At 42.6% G+C, this 21,841-nt stretch overlaps 1 protein-coding gene across 1 annotated transcript in view; it reads right to left on the bottom strand.

Annotated features, from left to right (window-relative positions):
* Positions 1-698: 698 nt before the first annotated feature.
* The window catches only part of PFDN1 (prefoldin subunit 1), a 30,298-nt gene continuing 9,155 nt past the window's right edge, over positions 699-21,841 (bottom strand). The window contains exons 3-4 of the mRNA XM_081015249.1: positions 14,142-14,226; positions 699-959 (exon numbers count right to left, since the gene is read on the bottom strand). Coding sequence (XP_080871375.1) covers positions 876-959; positions 14,142-14,226 — 169 coding nt within the window. The 3' untranslated portion in view covers positions 699-875. The remainder of the gene's footprint in view (positions 960-14,141; positions 14,227-21,841) is intronic.

Genomic DNA, 21,841 nt, shown 5'->3' with positions numbered 1-21,841 from the left:
ACATCCTCCTCTTACCCTTTAAGGGCTGCAAATGTTACAGAGTCCTGGTATATTTTTGGCAACGGTTTATGGGCGTCTTTCACAGCAACAAGCTGCTTGTTTGCCCACTGAAAGGGCACTCCGACTGCGCCATGCCAACTATGAACCACTCCCACCATCCTAATCTCCTCGACTGTGGAATCCATCCCCCCCTTCAAGCTTTGCCACACCAAAACACGATCCTGTTGAAAGCCAAAATCCAGCCAGTGTACATCCAGTTCCCCCAGTTCCTATGTACTGCTTTTCCTAGAGTTCCTGGTCCCTAGACATTAACTGCCCTGCACACCTTTTTCTACAGGGAGAGGCAAGCGGAAAGAATGAATCCTAGCACTCTGAACAGGAGTTCTGCTTCTATCTCCCCACAACCCCCCCCCCCCCGTGTAACCAGAATTAGGTTAATCCCAGATTGACTGGCATAAGCATGGCATTCAGGAGCACAAACAAAACACCCGTTCCTTTCCGCAAAGACCTCATGCTTATTGCTGATGGTGCAGAACAGACCAAGGCTGACCAGGCCTTATTCTTGAACTACAGCTCGGTTTTCAACAGAAAAATTTGTGGGAAGTTGAAACTAGAATAATGCAGATGTGGGACAACAGAAGAGGCGTCTGAAAAATGTCCATGTTAACAGAGAACCCAGGACAGGTTGGGCAACCACATTATATAACACAGAAAGGATTTACTGGTGCACCAAAATACAGGGAGGGTTTGACATGACGTAACTCAAGCTCCTTGTGTCTTCAACAGGTAGTTCTATATTGCAAGGTTTCAAACATGCTTGGCTTCCAACTGTTCAGTCCAAAGGTAAGGGGCAGGCAGTGGTGGGGATGAAACCCTCAGTGTGCTCTTCTAGCCATCAGCATTTCCCGGATGTTATCTTCAGCTTCCTTCACACTCCGCTCCAGGTACGACTTTCTCTGCTGAAAGGCACAAAAGCAACAGCAAAGAGTTGTATTCCATCAAGCTCCACTCAGAGTAGACCTGAACCTTAGCTACTCATGTCCATCAACATCAGTGGGCCAACTATCAAACTGAGGCTAGCACCCCTAAAAAGAACCATGCTGAAAAGGTTGGAGGAATTTAGATGTCTTTAAAAGAGGGTTAGACAAAATTGTGGAGGATAAAGGTATTCTCCTTAGACAAGACGGATACAGTGGTACCTCAGGTTAAGTACTTAATTCGTTCCGGAGGTCCGTACTTAACCTGAAACTGTTCTTAACCTGAAGAACCACTTTAGCTAATGGGGCCTCCCGCTGCTGCTGCTGCGCTGCCAGAGCACAATTTCTGTTCTCATCCTGAAGCAAAGTTCTTAACCTGAAGCACTATTTCTAGGTTAGCGGAGTCTGTAACCTGAAGCATATGTAACCTGAGGTACCACTGTAATGGCTACTAGACACAAGGGCTATTGCTCTGCCTAGAGATGGGGTTTCACCACTTCCTCTTCCTGACAAAGGAAACGAGGGCTGTACTGCTCTGTCCTCATGCCCCCCTTGCTCCAGACAGCAGGGTGCAAGCCTAGCTTTAGGCTCCCCCCTCCTCTTTGCAGGTACTCATGAGCACCTAACTAATGGCAGATGAGGAACACCTTGTTTTTAAGCCAGGAAAGAGGCAAATGCCAGCACAACCCAAAACAGAGGAATGTTGCTTGCAAAAGTATGTCAGCCATTCCTCTAGGCCACAAACCTCTGATATCTAGTTTTCAATATGAGTTTTACTCAAGACAGAAGAGCAATATAATTTTCAATCCAATGTTTTATTTAATTGAAGACACAGGCGGAAAACTTAGTAAATGACCATGTTTCTAAGCTGAATGATTTTCAATACCTTTGTCAGGAAATCCTGACTAAAACATCCTTAAAGAGGTATTACAAATGAGTTTTAAAAGGGCCTGGTTGAAACATCCACCAAATATTTCTGCTCTGGGAGCTGGGGACAAGGTAGATGGTTTGCACAGATCTATACGCATCACTGCAAACTTCTGTGCTAGCACAGCCAGCGCTGACTCACCACTGTGGGTGCTCTGATGCAGACTGTGTCATACAGCAGGAGTATTTGGGGCAGGAAAGAGGGGTGACAAGAAAAGAACAGAGCTCAAGCCCCTTTAATTCCCTCTTATTGCTTTCCAAATGAAGTGTTCTTTTATTTAAAAAACAAAACAAACCTGGGAGAAAACCAGAGGAACCCCCAGAACTCTCTTCCACCCTTATTCCTGCCCTGCCAGCAGGAGTGCAACGGGGTGCTGGCTAAGGCAAGTAGGACCACCGCTCACCCCCATCACAAGCCACAAAACTCAAACCAGTAAGAGGACGCAATATCAAAATAAGCAAAAGGCACGCACACATTAAAAAGTCTTCACCTGGTGCTGGAAAGATAAATGAGTTGATGCCAGGCAAGCCTCTCTAGGGAAGGCATTTCAAAGGTGAGGTGCCACCATGGTGTTTTGCCAACTCTCCTCTCTTGTTTGCCTGCCGTTTCTCTCAAAAAGCCCAAAGACCAGAAAGGTATGTTGACTTCCCAGTAAGATAGAAGGCCTAGTGGGAATGGGGTGGGTGGGTGGGTGGAGGTTAGACTCATACATGGATGAGAGAAAGCAGTGCACATGTAGAACGATTCCCTTTTCATGGGTGGAACTAGTACACTTGTCCCCACAGTCATTGTTAATAACTTTCCAACAAAAAGTGAAGCCATTTCCCCAGCAGGCACACCATCCAGAAAAGGGCTCATATATGCCAAGGAATGCTGGAATGGCCGCATCATCGTTCCCATCCAGACTGCCCAGGTGGGATTCAACCTATGTCAGTTATCTCTCTAGTGGCTCTGAAGGCTTGGGCCAGTTAGGTGCCCCAGCTGCCAGCTTCCTTCGAGAGTCTGGTATGATTACCAGCTCCAGTGTTGGATCCCAGGACAAAAATGGGCCATCACCGCAAAGCAGGAAACACTTTCTAGCTTTATACTATTTGTTTCCACCTGACCACATGGCAGCAAGAATAAAAAGTTTACAAACCTGTACCATGCAGGTACAGGGCGGTATACAAAATAATAATTAACAACAATAATAATAATAACAACAATAATAATGCAGAAGGCACCAGAAGTGTAGGAAGTGGGAAAGTAGGAAACTTCTTAACTCTCATGAACAAAGCTTTTCAAATGGCAATCATCATCCATGAGAACAAAGAAAAAAAATGATTTTTGAGAAGTAAGTGTACAATATTCTGGCTCAACATACTTATCGGAAGGACAGTGGTCTATATTAATGCCACACAGAGAGCCTGCTTGAGAAAGCAAGTTCACCTGGCAACTGTGCATGGGGAACTAATCATTCCAAGTCTGACAAATATTTCTCTCTAATGAATCAACACAGTGGGAATGTCTGGCTGCTCTTTGTCCTCTGAGAAATTAAATCAATTGCAAAAAGGTAGCAGAATTTCCAGTGTAACCACCATCTTACCATCCAGAATGGATTTCTCAACCTCCAGCACACTGGCGGAAGAAAAAGCCGCTTGCCTGGTTCGGCCACTGCTGACTCTCCCACATTCTCTGCCAAGACCTTAATGGTCTACGGCTGAGTCAGCCCTGCACAACTTTTGACCAAACTGAAGATGTCCCAGCCAAGAGCCCCCGATGGGCTCACAACTTGTGCAGGCCCTTAATGGAGCAACCTGCTGCTATCCACCCACCCACCTGGCTTTTGGCTTCCAGCATATCTTCAAAGCAATTTTTCTAGCAAAATCTGTAAATAGCTGCCATTCAAACAGGTATCCAGAAAAGAGATCAAGGCAACAGTCACCCTGCAGGAATTCCACAACCACACAGGAACCCGTGAGTCAGACTCCACAATGACTGACTTATGAAAACTAAGCATACAATTTCCTGATCAGCGTCTGCCTTGCATAGAAGAGAGATTATACAGCTACTTACTATATGTTGGAATAGGTAGGTGGGTGGCTAACTGAACTCCTGATTCTGGCTCAGGTATAGGATGCAGCATTGAGTTGTTCATAGGGCTATTGCAAATATGAATCAAATTATTACAATCTTGGCAGTTAAGTGCTACATTGGCTCATGGCCAATCCGTCTGATTGAAGCTTTTGCCGCAATATCTCTGAGGATTAGATGTTAAGACACTGTAAGAAATGTGTTCCATTTATTCCCTAAAACTAACTTCCCAGTTTTCGGCAGCCCATGCTAACAAAGGCTGATGAAAGCTGAAACCTCTGAAGGGCAACATATCGGAGAAGGCTGGTTTGTGAAGTCTGCTATCCTTACAGAGCTGGCAATCTGAACAGACTAGCCAGTTTCAGTCACAGGCTCCAAGCAGCAGCAGCAGAATGCTGCTATGTCTGGACCAAAGGGGACAGATAGATCAGCATCCCTGCATCTACAGAGCTAAATGGCAAGGTCAGCTTCCTTTTCTGAAGATGCTCTTCTCAAGCACTGGCATCACATTCTGAAGTGTCAGCCTGTTAGATGCTCATAATCAGATGCCTTCATTCACGAAGGCTTGGAATCCTTGGGTATGATACAATTGCCTTGAATTAAAACCCCTGATGTCAAGTGTCTTGTGACACAGTCTCAAAAAAATGTCTGGCCTGGAGTTTATGAATCTCTAAAGTTAACACTTCTCATTTTTTACATTCTTTTGACACTGTGTGTGAACACTCTTAGGGAAAGTGATAATCATATCTCGAGACACAGCAGGGCACTCTCGCTTCTCTGGAGGGTACTCCTCTCTCCAGCCCCAAGGGGGGGAAAAGCTCCTGTCCCACAGGGAGGTGTCAGACAGGAGCAATGTGAAGTTACTATGGTTCTACTGAGTTTCTGGAGCTGCCGCCATCACTGGAATGCTTAAAATTGCCCACATAGTTCTCAGCTGAATGGAAAGATGTAACCATCTGAGGGCAATGAAGTCAAATATTTTTAACTATCCTATGATCCGTGAAGTTTATCTTATGTATTTAGAAAATTTACAATCTGCTTTTATATCAAAAGATTTTCAATGCAGAGAACAAGCAAGCAAGCAATGATATAATCACACTCCAAGTGAAAAGTCTTGAAGGCTTTGTCTCTTAAACTAATCTAACTGAACTCAAAGGAAGTAAGTGACCCTGTAAACTCATCTAAGAGCAAACAAAATATGCTGTTACACATCCAGATTTAATATATATACCATTCACAGAACTCCTCTATTTAAGGCCAAAGAATCATACCTATCTTCTGTCACCCATCTATAGCAATAGTCCACATGCCCATTCCTCTCCTTCCAAAGTTATTCAATCCAATATGCCCAGCTTGTTTCATGTACCTCTCTAAAGAAAAGCTGCATCCAGGACAGGGCAAGGTCTCCAAAATTTGAGCAGCATCAGTTCAAAATAAATCAGAGATGAATCCACCTAGATTTCCTCATATTCCAGACTCTGGCCAAGTTGTCTGTGTTACAAGGCATATAAATAAGCAACTTAAGATAGACAGATACTATCAAGTTACTTATTTGTCTAGTAATTTAACTGGAGCATTGAAAATCCATTCAAATAAAAACACTGGATGCAACAGATCACAAACCAAATAAAAATGGAAAACAAATTGTACACCACCACCAGGAGCAAAGAGGACAAGACGAGTCCACCTGCTGTTAACAGGTACATACAGTACACCGGAAGGCCCAACCTCAATGACTGAAAATCACAGGCAACTAGTAATACCCGGTTAAAGGTGGACATAGAAACCCACACAGCACGCTTACGTATCTTTTGCAGTGCAGTGAATTGCCAAAGACTGCTGAGGTGCCAGAATCCTTACAAGGTGGACTGTATTTCCCTACTTGCAACACAGGCGGCTGCCGTGCGTGTCTGGCAACTGAGTACAACATGTAACCTGACCCAGAAGTCTAGCACAGCTTTGAACACCCTCTTGTCATGGACAGTGGAATATAAACAGAAAGAAATCAGACTGTCAACCCCAGTTGGGTGCCAGATAAAGATCAGCAGTGCACTGAGGTCCAGCTCCGAGGGTCTTCTGGTGGTTCCCTCCCTGTGAGAAGTGGGTTACAGGGAACCAGGCAGAGGGCCTTTTCGGTAGTGGCGCCTGCCCTGTGGAATGCCCTCCCACCAGATGTCAAGGAAATAAACAACTATCTGACTTTTAGAAGACATCTGAAGGCAGCCCTGTTTAGGGAAGTTTTTAATGTCTGGGGTTTTATTGCTTTTTTATTTTTATTATTATTATCATTATCATCATCATCATCATCATCATTAATTCTGTTGGTAGCCACGCAGAGTGGCTGGGGAAACCTAGCCAGATGGGTAGGGTATAAATAATAAATTATTATTATTATTATTATTATTATTATTATTACTACTACTACTACTACCACCACGTGTCACTACTACTGGTTATCCGCCCCCCCGCCCCCCGCCCTCAGACTACTGCAATGAGTTCCATGTGGGGCTATCTTTGAAGGTGACTCAGAAACTACAAGTAATCCAGAATGCGGCAGCTAGGCTGTTGTCTGGGAATGACTGCCGACACCAGGGGTCAGCAAATGTTTTCACCATTGTCCCTCAAACCTTGTGTGGGGCCGGACTATATTTTGAGAAAAGAAGAACGAATTCCTTTGCCCCACAAATAACCCAGAGATGCATTTTAATATAAAAACACACATTCTACTCATGTAAAAACACGCTGATTCCCGGACCATCCGTGGGCTGGATTTAGAAGGTGATCGGGCTGGATCTGGCCCCCGGGACTTAGTTTGCCTATCCATGGCTGAGACCATATAACACCGGTGCTAAAGGATCTACATTGGCTCCAATACATTTCTGAGCACAATTCAATGTGTTGGTGCTGACCTTTAAAGCCCTAAACAGCCTCAGCCCGGTATACCTGAAGGAGCATCTCCACCCCCATTGCTCAGCCCAGAAACTGAGGTCCAGCTCCAAAGGCCTTCTGGCAGTTCCCACACTGCAAGAAGCAAAGCTACAGGGAACCAGGCAGAGGACCTTATTGGCAGTGGCAGGCCTTGGCCTAAGGAACACCCTCCCAATCAGATGTCAAGGAGATAAATAACACTGCAACAAGTAACTATGCAACTTTCAGAAGACACCTGAAGGCAGCCCTGTATCAGGAAGTTTTAAATGTTTGATGTTTTTATATGTGTTGGAAGCCATCAAGAGTAGCTGGGGAAACCCAGCCAGATGGGTGGGGCATAAATAAAACAGCAGCAGCAGCTTAAAAAAACATCAGATACAATTCATGAGGGTTAAAGCTGTATAGACAGCTTGTGAAATTTTGTTTATGATCCTTGTTGAATACTGCTGGCCATTCCCAATGTGGCAAATGAAGAAAATTATTGCATCTCTGCCTATCACAAGTTCTGGAAAAATGCCTTTGAGAATTTCAGGCAGACAAGTGACAAGCTGGAATACAGCTGGGTCTCCCAGTGAAATTAATGTAAACAATGTAATGTAGTGTATAAAAAAATCAACTTGTCTATAAAATGGGCATGCTTTGCCCATCTGTCTGAAATATGGTAGGACTGGTGCATGGATGGTTGGCAGCAGAACACCAGAAAAGATGCCATTTGATGGAAAACACAAAGGATGCAGGCAGCAGAAGAATGGATGAATGTCTCATCAAAATGGATGAGAAAACCAAAACAAATGAACTAATTCCAAATTACTTATTAAAAGGAAAAGGAAATGAAGCATTAAAATGAAGCAACTAAGCCATTTTCCCCCTTTCACATCTTTATTATCTGGATAATTAAGTCCCACTTGTTCACATGCATAGCTTTATCTTGGTTTTTTGTCTCTTGGTGACACTAGTGAGTGTCTTCTCAACTTTTACAGACTGGCAGGTGTAAACTCAAAGCTGTTTGCTGTTAGAAACCATTTCTGACTGTAAAGGAAATCTTACATTTTTCACATATCTGAAAGCAAGGTATCAACTATGGGTCAATAAAGAGCCCAGCCTTCCTGGCAAACACTTTTATGTGCCCGACAGTTATGTACAATAGACAAGGAAGGGCTCGTCCCATCTATTAACATTTAGCTGCAAGCGAAGTGAAAGGTGTGTAAAAATGAGAGGTGTGGGCCAGGCAGGAAGTTGTGACATCACAGCCACATACCTGAACACTAAGGTGTGTCTAGCTAGGATGAGTCAAAGCTTTGTCAGCTCTGATCTAAGCAATGCTACACACTAGTCTGTTTAAACATGTCCTGCTCCTCCCAGAAGAGGCAAAAAAATCTATTATTCTGGTTTTGCATAGCAAACCAAAGTGAGGAAGGAACAGCAAGGAATGTGTAGGGTGGGTCATCATACTTGAGATAAATGCAAATAAAATTAATTCTGTGAGTAGAGATTACTCGTGCAATGACTGTCAAAGTATGGCCTAGAGCAATGTTAAAAGACCTTGAGGGTGAGATATATGACTAGCAAGTGAGGCTCTGTAGAAAAATCACAGATGTAACTGTCCCAAGTGGAGATATCAGATGAGTTACTATCTCACTGCTCTGAAGTCAGGCAGCACAACGCATAAGACACCATCTCTAAAACCCACTATACAAGGTGGGTAAAAAGTGGATAATAAATCCTCTATTTACTGGCAATCCTGATCCAATACATGGAGACCAGGTTTAGGTGCAAAGTGATTTCAGCACAAATTCCAAGACCTACGCTCAAGACAGCCTAATCATCAACAAGGACACAGATACTTAGGAGTAGTTCTGCATTTCAAACATGCATTTTCAGTGGAAGGCACTTAGGACAACCCAGAAACATTCTGTTCAAAATGTTTGAATTTTGAAAACCAAGAAGCAGCAATGCAGATTTGGTGGGGCAGGGGAAGGAGGGTGCAAAAGTGCCAAAATACTGATTTATTTAAAGAGCAAAAATCCTTGATGTGGCCTTGGCCTAAACAGCATATAAGAGGCACTTTGCCGCTGACACTGACCTGAGGGACATCACTTCTAAAGTGCTCAGAACAGAACAAAGTTGGAAAAGCAGAAGGCAGAAAATCAAGAAATCAGAAAACTCCCATCACTCATTAGGAATGTTATCATGATTGTGCAGCTGTGTCAACATTAGACAACCTAGATTAAAATACTGGTGGAAAGAAACAGGGGGAGAGGGGTGTTTTGCTATGGCGGGACTTTGGGAAGAGTCAGTTTTACTTGGCTGTATGGGAGTTGGCTTGTTTTAAAAGCCTTCTCCACTGGAAACTTACAAAAGGATGGAAATCTCACAAAGATAAAATTTATTTTCCAAAAACAGTATGTTGAGACAAAAGTGACTGAGAACAATCTTTTAAATCACCGATTTTGAAAGTAACACACTAAAATGTGTATACATTACTTTCAATTTAACATATTCATATACTCAAGAAAACTACAGTAAAAAACAGTGACAGACCAAAATAAAAACAGGTTCAGAAAGTATTTTAGAATGATACTGTAGCCTCTGTACATACAAAAGGTGGCTTTAAAAACCATATGCAGGTGAGAGAAACCTGATTGGGCAACGTATTTGTATTCAGAGCAGAGAGTTTCCTTATAACCCACTCTCAGCCCATAGAGCTATTATCATTTTGAAGGTATATCTAAATCCCGTGGCCCTTGGCAAACTCTGCCCCATGGCACATGCCCATTCACCTTGCAACCTCTCCTCCAGTAGCAGCTGGTGGGGCAGGGCGGCTTCCCACCACTGCGGTCATGGGCAGTTTCCAAGAGGAAGAGGTGAGGCAGCAGGGAGGTGTTGGCACCAACCTCTCCATCGCCTCACCTTCCCTCCTGTCAGTAACCTGCCATGACCCCAGCACTGGGAAGCCAGGTAAGCAGCACACCTGGGCATTCTGCTAAAACTCTCCCACACTACTCCCCTTTGCAGCTGGAGCCAAGCAATCTGTCCCTGCTCCAGCAGCCGTGCATTCATTGCTTCCCACCACTATGGAGAAAATTATCTGTCAGAATACTGGGACAGCATGGTATCACAGGCTCACCCATGTCCTGCACAGCTTCTGTTAATTTGCAACTTCAGCAGGTCTGGTGGACTGATTAGAATAGCCCTCACTGATCAAGCAGTTTCCTTAAAACATTTTGAATGGGTGAGGGGGTTGTTGAAGAGACGACAGGATCTTCTACTTGCCAAGCAGTAAAATATTAGTCATCACGGTAACAGGGAGAAGGTAAAAAATATATGAAGATATCAAGCAGAATTGTGGAGAGTTCCCTGCTACTTGAAGCCTTTTGCCAAAACTAGATGCCTTTCTAAAATGAATGATTAAGTTTAAGCAGTATATCTAAATTTAACAACTGAATAATGAGATGAAACTCTGCACTTATTTGTTAAGGAAGAACCCACTTTAGATCACAAGCTCTCTAAAACCTACCAAGAGATGGCCCCCATAGGCTGGGACAGTATATCCCATTTATCAAGAATGCCAAACAGGCCTTCTCTCTCCCACTGCCCAGCCTCCCCCATCATATGGTAAATATAAATACAGCAAGTCGCAGTAGTAGAGAAATCCACCTTATAGCAGCCTCCCCCTTATTTGTTATTTTTAGCCACTTCGTCTGACAACGCCCAACAACTAAGCAGGCTGAGAATAGTAAGGGGGAGAGAAGGATTATCAAGTACTAACAGTGAAAACACACAGCCATAATCACTTCCTCCACTAAGGAGAAATGGGTGTTTTCCATGTCTTTACAGCATCAGAAAACTTGCTTTTTCTCAAATGCCACATTGAAGCACTAAGCACTATCATGTACCACAATGAAATCAAATTATTCTTTCCTGAAATAGTTTCTCCTAGCATTTTTAAGCAAAAAAAAGTGGGCTGTTATCATTTTAGGATGCTTCCAAAATAGATCTCTCCCCACCTCCCCTCATGAACACTTACTGTATTGGCCCAAATATAAACCACACCCTGTTTTCCAAATTCCAACCATGAAAAGTTAAAGTGCGGCTTAAATTCACAACCTTACAAAAACTGGCTTTTACAATATCGCTGCTGAAACAGACATACAGTAAAACGGAACAGGTGTGAGTGCCTGCGGAATGTGAAGGGAGTGGCTTATATTCGGGCATTGTCTTTTTTTCTTTTCTCCCCTTGAATTTTAAAGGTGCGGCTTATATTCGGGCCAATACGGTATCAAGAATATTCAATATTGTCAAGGCTGTGGGAGAGGCCCACATCATCAGCAGGAAAAATGCTTCCCACAACTGCAAGCAGTTCTGAGGAAAGGGCCATAGGTCAGCCATATTTGTATATGGTGAAGGTTCCAGGCTTCGTCTCAGTGGCAAAATACCTCAGGCAGTGGGACCTTGAAAGATGTCTGACCCAAGATCTCAGACAGCTGCTGCCAGTTGAAGTGGACAATATTGGACAAGATGTATTAATTCTGTAGTGCCAAGCCAACTATGACTTAGTGTGAACATGCAAGCATGCTGGTGCAATTAGCAAATTGTGGCAGCTTTGTTTCTTCCACACTTCTGCTGCCCCCATGCTATGGAAGCTAAGCCTTTGTTTGGTTTAGCATTACAGCCCAACTCAAGCTCATGGTTTGTCTCCCCCAAGCAAATCACAAGTCGTAAGTCAAGAATAAGCCTTGGTTGCAGCTCACTGTTTGTTTGATGTGAGACAAACCACAAGTCTGAGTTCTGACATAACACTGAACCAGACCATCGCTTTATTCCTGGTGGCACAGTCTCAGCTGGGAGAGAGAAAGCAGCCACTGTTTTCTTACTGTGCATCAGCACACTTGTTTGTTCGTGCTAAGTCATAATCTTTGTCTTCTACGTGAACAACTACAAGACCAATGCCTCTATGTTTCTTTGCAAAAAGTTTTAATAGGAGGATAAATATCACAACATGCTTCCAGATGTGTATGAAATATATAGTCGGATAACACTGTCTTGGAGTCTGCATGCAGACACCTCCCCAAACCTCTGTACTGCTACTAGAAGGCAGCCATGCCAATTGGAGATGCAGCTCCAAACTGCAGCAGCAGGAAGTCTTTGAAAAATCTCAAAAATGTGAGCAGGAGAACTTCCCAGTTGCTCAGGTTTCCCTACAACAGCAAAAGAGGTGGCTGTTATAGGGGGCAAAAAAGTGAATGTGTGCAATACAAAAGCTGTTAGGGCATGCCACAATATAGCACAATATATTTCTTCCAAGACATGCTTGGTGGTCTAGCTCAAAAATATAGCCCATATATTAATCAATGAGGAGCACTATTCAGAAAAAGAGAAAAACATGGTTTTTGGACACTCGATTAATATAAAATTTACTCTCCAAAGCAAATTGTGAAGTACCACCCCTTAACCAGCCTTCCCCAATCTTGCTGGGCTGAAGAGAGTTATAGTCCAAAATATCCAGAGGGCACCAGGCTGGGGAAGGCTGCTCTCAACACTTGTGTTAGGTGAGTGAGGTCATCTTCTCACCATCAAAAAAACTGGATGAAACAAAACCCCTTCTCAATTATGCAATTTTCAAAACATGCAGCTTCTTAAAATCTTAAAGGCACTACTTTCCCCTCATTTTATCACATTAGGTCTCTTCACCACAGTACTTTAGCTGTGAAAACATGGCAGACACACTTTTCACATCTGGTTCTGAAACGGTTGCAAATTCATCAGCCCATGAATGATGTGGGAGGTTCTGTCACACAGCCAAGGAGGATCAAGACAGAAGACTGTGCCTCCAGTATGAGGCTTCATCAACCCAGACTGAAATATAGGACAACTGTAATAATGGTAGAGTTGGAGAGTATGCAATGAAGGTAACTAGCAAAAGTGGTACGAACGAAATCTAGCTGCCACCTCCCTGAACTATTCACTCCTAAAATCCACTCCGCTTCTGGCAAAATTTAACCTTGTCGCAGCACAGATACTTCATAGGCTATCATATGGTTCAAAGCACAGATGAATAAGCCAGCTCTGCTGCCTCAGGGTTATCAAGGCTGCAACTGAAGAAGAGGTCCAACAATTTCGTTTAGCTCAGCAAGCTCTCTGGAAGTTCAAAAAGTCAAGTACCATTTCCTACCACAAACAGAAGCTTAGCAGAAGCCACAATGTATTGAAGGCTCATTATACAAAACTAACTATAAAACCAGCCAAAAAAAGAGGAAACTTTGTTCAGAATGCTGACCATGAACCCCAATGCCAACTGTTCTAGCAATGAGGCCGTGGCCATCATCATGGAGAAATGACAGCTGTTATTTCCAAATGCATTTTTGAAAGAGGAACAAATATAGCTCTAATATGTCTGCCATTTTTCCTCTAGGGCATCTGACCTGCACTGGCCGCCAAGGCTGTCCTTAGCTGCCGAGTCAAGGAGACTTTGTCTTCATTTGATGAGACCTGACATTCAGCCCCAAATGTTATTAAAATGTTAGCTTGCTTCATATCATTAACACAGTTGTTCCTGAACGTATCTATTCCCTCCTTTCCATTAAAATAGCTAAAAATAGATGTTCAAAGACTAGGAAATTGCCAGAAGCTCTCTCTCACGGCAAGTCCTTTTTTTAAATACTGAACACCAAGAATATATTTGCCATGCCAATATTTTTGCCAAGGAAATGTTAAGGTGAACAACTCACTGATTTGGGTATGACTGAAAGCTCCGAAGCTGAAACAATCCTACAACAAGTTATCAAAAGGGTGTTTGTCATGTCTGCCTTTTCATATTCTTTTCTGCAGTGGATGAGATCTCTGCCCGTTTCAGTACCTGCTCCTAGACTGCTGCAGCTTGAGGATATGCAGGCACTACAAATTTGCCCACTGAGAGTGAGATGCTGGTGATCTCCATGTGACCAATTAGGGGGTTAATAAATGAAAACCACAAGCCTCTTGTTCCTCAAATACAATTGTGAGCAATAACTTATTACACACATTAACATGGTTCACATTATCAGTTCACAAGCGATGAAGAAACAGCACTGTGCAGTTAACCTCTAGCATCACTTCCATTGAGACAATAAGGGAGCAATCCTTATTGGCATAAAGCAAGCAGGTGTAAGTTAAGTCTGCGTTGGGACAAAAGGCAGTATAAAACAGAAAATAAAAAATGCAATAAATAGCTGCCGTTTTACCAACCCCAAACTTACCTCTAATTCCTTAATTTTCTCTTCCGCTATCTTTTGTTTGTCTAAGAGTTGGCTATGAATTACTCCTTTGGACTGAAGGATAAACCTACAAAGTGTGAAAGAAAGAGAAAAGAATATGGCAGTATATTCAGCATTCATGAGTTGGTGCTGTAAATAACCAAATAAAATCTTAATGAAAAGTACACTGAATTCTACATTGACAGGCTTGTCTTCCATTCAGAGCATAAAGTCAGCTTGTCTTATGAACCTCTACTGGAAAAGGCTTCTGGATATTCTCTACAGCAGGACTGCCAGATGTTGCTGAACTACGTTTTCCATAATCCCTGATGATCATCCAGTCCTCCCTTGCCATTTGTAACACCATGAAAAACAACCGCTCCCTATTTTTCCCTCCAAGATTTTCCTCATAATTAGAGGCATTATGCAAGCCTCACCATGGGTACCCAACAGTCTACACCCTTCAGGCTTGATGCTGGCGATAGTAACCTCCCAAGATTTGCCTCTCTTCTTCTTTCCTTGGGGATAGACCTTGGGGATAGCATAGAATCATAAAATCACAGGATTGTATCGTTAGAAGGGACCCAAGGGTCATCTAGCCAAACCTTCTGCAATGCAGGAATCTCAACCAAAGGATCAATGACAGAAAGTCCACAACCCCCCAATATTCAATTGAATCATTTTTGGCTCTCTAGTACTGGTGCTGTTGCATATTTTGGTGGTTTATGACACTTTACTTTTATTGCGGGTTGTCTTATTGTGATGTCTGCTTTCCATATTTTAATGCTTTTATTTTAACACCATTTTACCAAGAGCTGCCAAGAACAGTGGGCTGACATCCACCGCATTCACACAGTTGAAACTAGAGACACCACTACCCCTATTTGTGCTGGGGCTGCATTCTTTGCCCCCATGCGTGTCAGTGGAACATGCATAAGCCCACCCATCCCCAATCCACCTTCTTCCGGGTCCAAAATTACCTGCACATCAGCAGTCATGCATCAATTAGTTATGTAATAAACTGATTAGGACAAGATTGTCCTAGGAACCTTGTTGTACAATGCCCTAGAAATGTGATATGACCTGCCAGAAAGGAGAACTATTGCTCAGTTTACTACTGATACACAGACACTGAAAAGTTGAGCAGACAGGTGCATACCTGCCTCTACTGTTGCCACCTTTTCCCACTGATCTTGCTCCTTTACCTTTACAGCAGTGGGGCATGCAGAAATTTGCCAGTTGAAGCTTTCCCCAGCATGAAGACACAGTGATGAGGGGGGGAAATCACCTGTTAAACTTATTGTAAAAGGTATAGGGGCAGGCAGGTTTTTTCCAGGAGGTACCTGTTCTGAAGGTATGGAACGTAATTTGCCTTACATCTAATATTTCCATTAACTTGCCAGGGGCAGGGCTGGTCTAGAGCTCCAACATATTATATTACTTAAGTAAACAGAAATAACCATACAGCTTCCAAATGGGACTTCTTGTATTGCTAGACACTTAACTAGAGGGTAGATTTATACCATTGTTCAATGTCTTAAAAAATATTGTGGAGCACCTCTATAAAAGTGTTTGAAATAATATGGCATTGACAAAGGAAGAAAGGGTTTGGCTCTGAAACACTACCAGGGCAGAATTAGGGGGAAGGCAAACCTTATGAATATCCATTTATAAAGGGGTTCAATTTACACTTTACAGAATATGTAAAAAAAATATTTGAAAATTCAAGGCTAAAGCTGCATTTTAACAAGATGCATCCCAGCATCAAAACAGAATTAATGCATCAAGACTTCCATTTCCTTTCTACCTTCGTTTCCAGCATCCTTTCATGCAACAAACACCAAACAAAAGTATAGTTTAACCTTCGTAGGCTTGTTGCCTATGCCAGGGCTTGTGCTGGCACACATCTTCTAACTGTGGCTACGTGAGCAACAAAGGCCTGTAGGACCATACAGCCCCTTCCCTTGCAGCACTTTGCCTCTAGCCCCTTTCTTTTCTCATGTGAATCCCACATCGCCTGTCTCCCATTTTTACATTTATTTATGTAATGTGTTAATTCATTAAATGTGTTAATTTATTTAGCATTTAAAAGTATTTAGTATGAAATCAACCCATAATACTCTTACATTTACATTTGTTTCTAATAATATGTATAGTTCAACATTTTCTTGTATCTTGGTAACACCAGCGCATGATAAAAACACCAAACCTTTCAATAAAAATATGACTGAAGAGGAATAGGTCTCACATGATGTCCCTCTAGTTCAGTATGGTCTATACTGATGGGCAGCAGATCTCCATGATTGTTACCTGGAGATGGTGGCAATTGGACCTGGGACCTTTTGCATACAAGGCAGGTGCTCTGCCATTAAGCTACAGCCCTTTCCCATTGGGGTGTCTATCTTCCTTCACCCTAACTATCTCCCAAACCCTTAACGTTCAATAATCTAATGCAGGCATAGGCAAACTCAGCCCTCCAGATGTTTTGGGACTACAATTCCCATCATCCCTGCCCACTGGTCCTGTTAGCTAGGGATGATGGGAGTTGTAGTCCCAAAACATCTGAAGGGCCAAGTTTGCCTATGCCTGATCTAATGGCATACTCCGTTTATTTTCAATGATGACAAACCATTATGCAGATAGCTGTTAAAAGATACCATTTCTCTATCATCCAATACAACTAAATCTTTACCATAACCAAATAATGTAACTAATCGGTATGCCAGTATTTCACCTCCAGTTACAGTTTCACTTTCTTTTAATATAGCTGCCCCAAAGGTTCTTTTAGGAGAGGACCAATATTGTCTTAAAACTCCATATTATATTATTTGCTCCCCTTTTGATGCAATTATACATTTAATTTTTTTAATAAAAGTTTCCTTTCAAATTTATACTAATAGCTTGTTAAACAAATTGCCATAACCATTTCCTTATGTCTAGTGATACCTCATGTCTCAAATCTTTTTTCCATTTTATTTACAGGTGTTTGCTGAAATATTTTTCTCAATGAGCATTCTGTATAACTTGCTCAATAGTTTTTGTGTATGAACATTCAACAACAAACTTTCCAACTGTTATTCTCAGCAACGGCCATACTTCATCGCTAAACTATAGGCGATTTTTCTTAACTGCAAATATTTGGGGGAGATGAAGGGTTGTTGCATTTCACAACTGATTGCATATTATTTAAAAATCATCTCATTTTTAACAAGGGTTGAATATTAGATGGATACTAATATTAACCGGGAATAACACTAAAAAGCACTCCTCCTTAAACAAGATTGGAAACTTTGGGTGGTTCCAGGCTCTTGTGGTGGCAACAATTGTCCATGTTGTGATGAGGGAAGAAACCCCAACAGGGCAACATCACTAGGAGCTCTCCAAGGTGCTGTTCTGGATGCTGAACTTGTAAGCTTTGCAATTACCCCTGAGGTGGCAAATACAGTCCAATGTCTCTGTGCAGGCAGAACTTAAATCACCAGCATATATCCTCGCAGTTAGTTGATTTCAAGGTTGCCAAAAACAGTATCTTTCACCCAACGCAAGGCAGCCCACTAACAGGGCCTCCACTGGTAATCATAAGGCCTGTCAGTTGATAACAGAAGTGACCTTTGTGCTTCTGTTTGATTCTGAATCAGAGGCACAAGTGTGAGATGTGAGAGACCTGGCTTGGAAGCAATACAGTGGGCCAACCACTTACACAATGGTTCAGTTCCAGGGGTCCATGCACAAAGGCAAAATCATGTAAAGCCACGAACCTCTGGAACCACCCCCTGCCCTGAACAACCATCCTTACCTGTCTGGGGCAGACTTTGCCCTCAGCCTTGCTTACTGGGCTCTGGGAAGGTAACACAAGGACCCTGGCATGCTTCCAGAGACCTGAAACAACCTTCCCAGGGCCCATTAAGTGCTTAAATGGGTTTTCCCCATTTATTTATTTATTTAGCAGTCATGTGCCTAAGGTCATGATTGCATAAGTAGATTACATTTGAGTTGTGGCCTCACTGTGCGTATGAAAAGGATCTAAGTGTTTTAACTGACCATAAGTTGAATGAGTCAGCAGAACTATGTGGCTGCTTGAATAGCTAAAACAATCCAATGTGGTTGAAAGAGCTGGGTATGTTTAGCCCAGAGAAGAACATGATGGTCTTAAAATATCTGAAGGGCTGTCTCACAGAAGATGGAGCAGGCATGTTCTTCACTGTTTCAGTGACAGGACTGGAACCAGTAGGTGGAAGTTGCAAGAAAGAAGGTTTCAATTTAACACTAGGAGAAACATCCTCACACTAAGAAATAATCAACAATGAACCGGACTGTGTCAGGAAGTGGTGGGCTTTCCTTCCTTGGCTATATTGAAGTAGAGACTGAAAAGCCATCTGTCAGGAATGCTGCGGGTGAATCCTTCATCGCTTTAGAAAAAGAATCCTGCATTGAGCAGGCATTGGAATAATGACCTCCAAGGTTCCTTCTGTCACTATGATTCTATAACAAGCCCAAAACAACCCCTCTGCAGCACCACAAATCCAACTCAATGGTGTAACATTGGAAAAGTGTCAGTCACTTCTCCTATCTGAGCAGTTATCTTTCCACAATAGCTGGCATTGATGTTGAAATCCAGCATCGCCTGAACCCTGGGAGTGCAGCTTTCTCTCAGTTGAAGTGTAGAGTGTTTGAGGACCAGGACATTCGCAGGGAAACCAAAATGCTTGTTTACAAAGCTATTGTACTACCAACCTTACTGTATGCTTGTGAAACATGGAGAACAGCCTTTACCAAAGGTGTCATGGACTTTGAAGATGTCAAACTCAGAACGAAAGGGAGAAACGTGCTAATAGGAAGGCACGTTTGGCAAACCCTCACCATGATCAACTCCTGCCCAGAAACCTATGCCCCCACTGTGGAAGGACGTGTGGATCCAGAATTGGCCTCCACAGTCACTTACAGACACACTGTTAAGACTGTGTTCATGGAAGACAATCTTATTCAGCTATGAGTGATTGCCAAAGAAGAAGTCTGTAAGACAACAATGGAAAATATAGATGGCAAGCTACACCTGAAGTCAATCTCACCTAAGTCACTTCAAAAAGTCTGTTCCCCTTGATAGCTATATCTTGATAGCCAATCTGACCTACATTACTGTATATGTGCAGCTGATCCCACCTCTGCCACCAGAATGATGCGAACCCCCCTCCATAGACCCCATATACTCTATAACCAACACAGGATATCTAGTGTTTTTGCATGAGTTGAACAAATAAGAAAGGTTTATTATACAGAACCACTGGTAAAACCAATGATTTGTCAGGAGATAAAAGTTCTTTCAGAAAACAGTTAACTTATTAATAATTATACGAAAATGGATGTTAGAAGCTTCACAAAGGGTAGTAAACACACAGCTTCTTTTAAACTTCAGTTGCTTATTTTCAGTTATTACTCTTCAGGTTGGTGTTACAGGTTTCTAGACTAGTTGGTAAATGCTTAGCTTATTTCAAGTTATTTCACTTCAGTTTCTTAACTTAGTTGTTGCATGGGTGTTACAGCTTAATACTTTGGTTCTTAAACAAGGTGGTACTTTCTGTCAGTCTTCCAACCTTTTATCAATCACAGTTGAAATACTTCTAGCAGTATAACACACGCAGGGGATCACCACACCCCTCTTAACTAGCTTGGGATTCTTCTCTGTCTAGAAGATCTCTCTCCTCCTGTATGACCCAAGTAGTCTGTATCCTCCTCACAGCTTCTACTTCTCCTGGCTCAAACTCAGCCCTCCAGTTAACTCCTGTCTGAATACTCTCCCAAGACACTAAACCAGGGGTAGGCAACCTAAGGCCCAGGGACCAGATGCGGCCCAATCGCCTTCTCAATCCAGCCCGTGGAAGGCCCGGATATCAGCGTGTTTTTACATGAGTAGAATGTGTCCTTTTATTTAAAATGCATCTCTGGGTTATTTGTGGGGCATAGGAATTTGTTCATTTCCCCCCCTAAAATATAGTCTGGCCCACTACGTGGTCTGAGGGACGGTGGACCGGCCCACAGCTGAAAAAGGTTGCTGACCCCTGCACTAAACACTGTTTTCCAACCTAAGCTCAGAGACTCCTTTCTCTAGCTGTAGATATTTCCCTCCAAGTGGATGTTAAACACACAGACCAGAACCAACTCCCAACTCCCTCCTGCACTCTCTTAAAGAATCTTTGAATCCTCTCTCAGAAACCACTCCTTTTAATTCCCCCTCAAAGTGCCGTCACCCCTCCCGCTAGCTGTCTTGGTAGCCAATCAGGGAGAGGCCCCAGCACTCTGGTGGAATTCTGAGGCTACGAGAATTAGACTCTCTAATTAGACTTAGAGAGTCTAAGAATTAGTTAGAATTAGACTCTGGCCTGACTCAGCTGTCCATCACAATATGCATGGTGGTGATTCATCTAAAACCATCTTCTTCACAATATGCATACATATGCACCAGTCTTTCCCAAACTGGTGCTCTTCAGATGTTTTAGGCTACATCCCTGTCCACTGCCCACTGAGCTGCAACACAAAACATCTGGAGAGCACAAGATTGGGGAAGGCTGATACATATATACAATGGCTTGAATCCTAAATTAAGTAAACTTGAGAAAGTTCAAAGTAATAAAATTTCTTACTCCTGCCTCTACTGCAACTACAACCCACCATAAAGATCTCTTTGGAAAGTCACAGGTGGTTCCTGGACAACGTGGGGTGGAATGCAGGCAGAGGGAAAGATCAGCCTAAATTGGGTGGACCTCCAACTATTTGTTGTCAATTCCTCACTCCCTCAGAAGTGTCCAATCCCACATTGTTCAGAAGGATCCACTAACCCTACAGAGAGAATTTTGAGGGTTAAATGTGGCTGCAGAGAAACAGGCAAAGACAGGAAACTTCCCTTCTGTGAATTTTTAAAAATTCAAGCCAATATCTATATAAAATAATGCATCCAAAATACAGGTTTTTAGGCATCCAGCCCTAAAAAGTATTGACAAGAACAATACTATTTATACAAAGAAAGCTAGCAGTGCATGGTGGGGAATGATGAATTGGTACATACTATAAGTAACTAGTATCCATTGCTCAGAAGATAGTGCAGGCTTCTGGCATCTTGCCAGTACATTTTAATTCTGTGAGTTCATATTCTTTTGAAAGACTTGTTATGTAGCCTGATACACTCATCCACACCAATGTCTAGTTTTGCTGCTTAAGCTATTTGTGAACTGACGTCAACATTTTACTTTGAGAAGTATGATGAAAGTTCAAAATGCACAGTGGTCCTGTCTGAATCTTTGCAGATGTTTCCCTTTACACCATCTGAGCACACAGATAATTAAAAGAACTTGTCAGAATACTTATATTCCACACATTGCAAAGCTCATGGAATTTCTTATCTTGAGACGTTAAAACTGAAAAAAAAAACTTTTTCACTGGAACTGTTCAGTTATGGGGAATCAGTCCTTGGGTTACAAACGCTTCAGGTTACATACGCGTCAGGTTACAGACTCCGCTAACCCAGAAATAGTACCTCGGGTTAAGAACTTTGCTTCAGGATGAGAACAGAAATCGTGCTCTGGCGGCGCGGCGGCAGCAGGAGGCCCCATTAGCTAAAGTGGTGCTTCAGGTTAAGAACAGTTTCAGGTTAAGAATGGACCTCCGGAATGAATTAAGTACTTAACCCGAGGTACCACTGTAATCTGTTG

Source organism: Podarcis pityusensis (genome assembly GCF_964106645.2).
Source record: "Podarcis pityusensis genome assembly, chromosome: 7".
In the NCBI taxonomy this organism is placed as follows: domain Eukaryota; kingdom Metazoa; phylum Chordata; class Lepidosauria; order Squamata; family Lacertidae; genus Podarcis; species Podarcis pityusensis.
The sequence above is the reverse complement of the archived record's forward strand: the minus strand, read 5'-3'. Positions and strand labels throughout refer to the sequence as shown.